Source organism: Corvus kubaryi, unplaced genomic scaffold, assembly GCF_017639235.1.
Source record: "Corvus kubaryi isolate FWS band 111438036 unplaced genomic scaffold, C.kubaryi_AGA036_p1.0 split3-73, whole genome shotgun sequence".
Taxonomy (NCBI): domain Eukaryota; kingdom Metazoa; phylum Chordata; class Aves; order Passeriformes; family Corvidae; genus Corvus; species Corvus kubaryi.
Genome location: NW_024582091.1, coordinates 38,319,792 through 38,322,577, shown reverse-complemented (window position 1 = coordinate 38,322,577; position 2,786 = coordinate 38,319,792). Strand labels below are relative to the sequence as shown.

Here is a 2,786-nt window from a genome sequence, read left to right as displayed (position 1 = left end):
TCCCCGCCCCTCCCGGGCACCGCCGGGGCGGGGGCGCCTCCCGGCCCCCGGCCCTGCGCGGCGGCACCGCGGCGCTGACTCAGCGCTTCGGCCCCCTCGCCGTTCTCCCGGGGCCGGGACGAGCGCCCGCCCGCCGGCACCTTCGGGGCTCCGGCCCAGGGGCCGCGCCCCCCGCCCGGCCGCGCTGCCCCTCGCCCCCGTGGAGCTCCTGCCGCCTCCTGCCCCGGGCGCTCGGCTCGGCGGCCAGCAGCCCTCAGCGCCGGGCTCCGGACCTCAGCCAGGCTGGGCCTTCTGAGGGAAGGACGTCCAGGTTTCAGCTGATGCAGAAATGTAAGGTCCCATGTCTTAGGCAACTTCGAAGAAACAAAAAAATCAAGATGCCTTTTTTTTTTTTTTTTTATTGTCATGCAGGACAGGTTCCCTATTATTAATTCATGCCAGATCATGGCCTAGGCAAGCAAAGCCAAGAACAGTAGTTTCTCTCCTAGCCCAGAATACACAAAGCATCTTTCCCATGCCACAAAATCAGGACCAGCATGTGTGTAAGCACACTCTTACCTGGTGCTTTCAAAGGTATCAGCAGTGAAATAGCACACACATTAAAATGAACTAACCACAATGTGCCAAATGGGTAGCAAACGGATCCATTAACTGTCCTTCACCATAACTATACATTTTTTTTCTAAACGTGTGCACATACCTATCCTCTACAGAGTTCATGGTTAAAATCAGGAATGGTCTGAAGAAATTGTAGTACGTACACAATTTCCTTTTAACCAGTCCTCACCCACCAAAGCACTGTTTCATTCAGAAAAAAACCCATTCTCTTAAAATTCCATTCTACAAATCGCCTGATCGCCACATGCTGGTCAGTTTTTTGTTTTTTCCCTAAAAAAACGAACACACATCAAGTCAATGACTGAAAAAGCCTTTTCGTCATCTCGCCTTAGCTGACAGAAGAACCAACTGGAATTGTTTGTGTTCAGCAGAACAAAACTGGTGTTGTGGATCAGAGTTGGGATCAGCATCTCACCCTGTCTGCTTAGTCTTCCTCATTTTCAGATGAGAGAGGAAACACAGATCTGAGCTTTAAGTAGTGCCTGAGTCCCTGTAGCAGAACTTACCCATAGCCACTCAGTGCTTCGGGATCACCCATCAGCCAGCACCCACAACAGGGGAGCAAGGAGTCTGTTCTCATCCTTTCCTGGCTGTCATCCTTTGATGCCTCTGTCTCTGGTGGGGAAAGAGCTGGCACCACCTCCATTCCCCACCAAATCTGCCTTTCTCCCTGCCTTCAGCTCCGCCTTTGCAGGCGCAGCTGAGAATGGAGGCCAGCCCAACTGCTGCAGGGCTGTCCTGGGTTCCCCTTCAGTCATGTACCCTGGGCACAGACACAGAGGATTCCTGGGCTTTGGAGAGGGGAGCACCATCCGTGGGGCTCAGTGGCACACAGAGAAGTTGGGAATGGCATGTGCCATGGGGCGATCAGGGTTTTGCCAGGGAGTTTCTCAAGAAGGGAAATGTGACATAATTCAAGGTCTGTGCCACATCATTTGTCTTTTCACCGTTCATTGACCACAAAATGCTTTCTCTGCAAGCAGCTAGAGCACTGCCTCCTTCCTCCCATCCAAACTTGCTCTTTAGTCCTTTTGCTTGTGCCCAGCAGCACCGGCTCCGTGCCCAACAATCTCAGAGCAAAGATGCTGCAAGCACTGCAGCTGAGAGAGACACCCCTCAATGCCCATTCACCGGCCATTTTCTGAACACAAATTATTTTCTTTTAGCTGGAAGTCTTTGCCTACATCTATTCAGTGAAATAAAATGTGCTGGGGATGGCTTTCTGGTGATAAGGTCGAGCAGCATAGGATGGCTTGTGTGTACACTCATAACTTCTCCCCAGTCTGAACCACCACATTTCTGCAAACTTGTGATGCAGAGAGCCATGAGCTGTTGTCCCATCCCTGTATAATCCCTGACATGGGCACAGCTTCTGTCTCCTTTCCTCTTGCATTTATTTATTTGTTTTTGTTTTCTTTCCTAGAGTACATCTACCATAGGAACCTGTAAGAGAGAAATCCAACATCTCCAGTCTTGTCCATTTTGCCATTCTTGATGATCTGTACCCTGCCTGTACAGAAGGAATCATGAAGAATGACAGGTCTGACTCTGGCATTTGTCAGCCTGTGTTTCCTACCTTCTGCCTCTGTGCTGGGGTGGTTATTGCCCGGGCCTTTACCCTGAACGCTGCAACTGCCTCTTGCTGTATTGAAGCGTTGTTCAGGCACTACGTCTGTTTCTCTTGACAGCCTTTCCAGTGAAGTGGAGTCACATATGCTTCGGCCGGTCCTCTTCCAAAGTCACCAAGTGTTGGCACTGAGACGAGAATATTCACGCTATTGACAGAAGTATGCACACTTTTTAGGATGAACCCAAGGAATCAAGAAAGATAGTAAGTAAAGCTCTACTGGCATGTCGTGAAACATCTTTGAGGAAACTCCTACTAAGAGGTGCAAGCACAGACCTTCCAAATGGCAGGACAATCTTTCAGCATTGCAGCTAGCACATGACTGTTTTAAAACTCCCCTGAAACCTGGATAACTTTCATAATGATATTTGTAAAGCAGAGTCTGTGGACAAGGCTTAATTTACTTACTTTTAAAATTGCTCCTTTTCCAAAAGCATTTATGGTTGATGTAACTGCTGCTGATGCTTTTGTACAGAAGAGATGAACCACATGTCTTAGTCCATGAGTCTGTGTTGATGAAATATTTTCCTGCTGTCTTCTG

At 49.4% G+C, this 2,786-nt stretch overlaps 1 protein-coding gene across 1 annotated transcript in view; it reads right to left on the bottom strand.

Annotated features, from left to right (window-relative positions):
• LOC121658992 (atherin-like) overlaps positions 1-1,264 on the bottom strand; it is a 10,846-nt gene extending 9,582 nt beyond the window's left edge. Inside the window, exon 1 of the mRNA XM_042016660.1 lies at positions 1,125-1,264. Within this exon, the coding sequence (XP_041872594.1) occupies positions 1,125-1,264 (140 nt within the window). The remainder of the gene's footprint in view (positions 1-1,124) is intronic.
• Between the last annotated feature and the right edge of the window lie 1,522 nt (positions 1,265-2,786).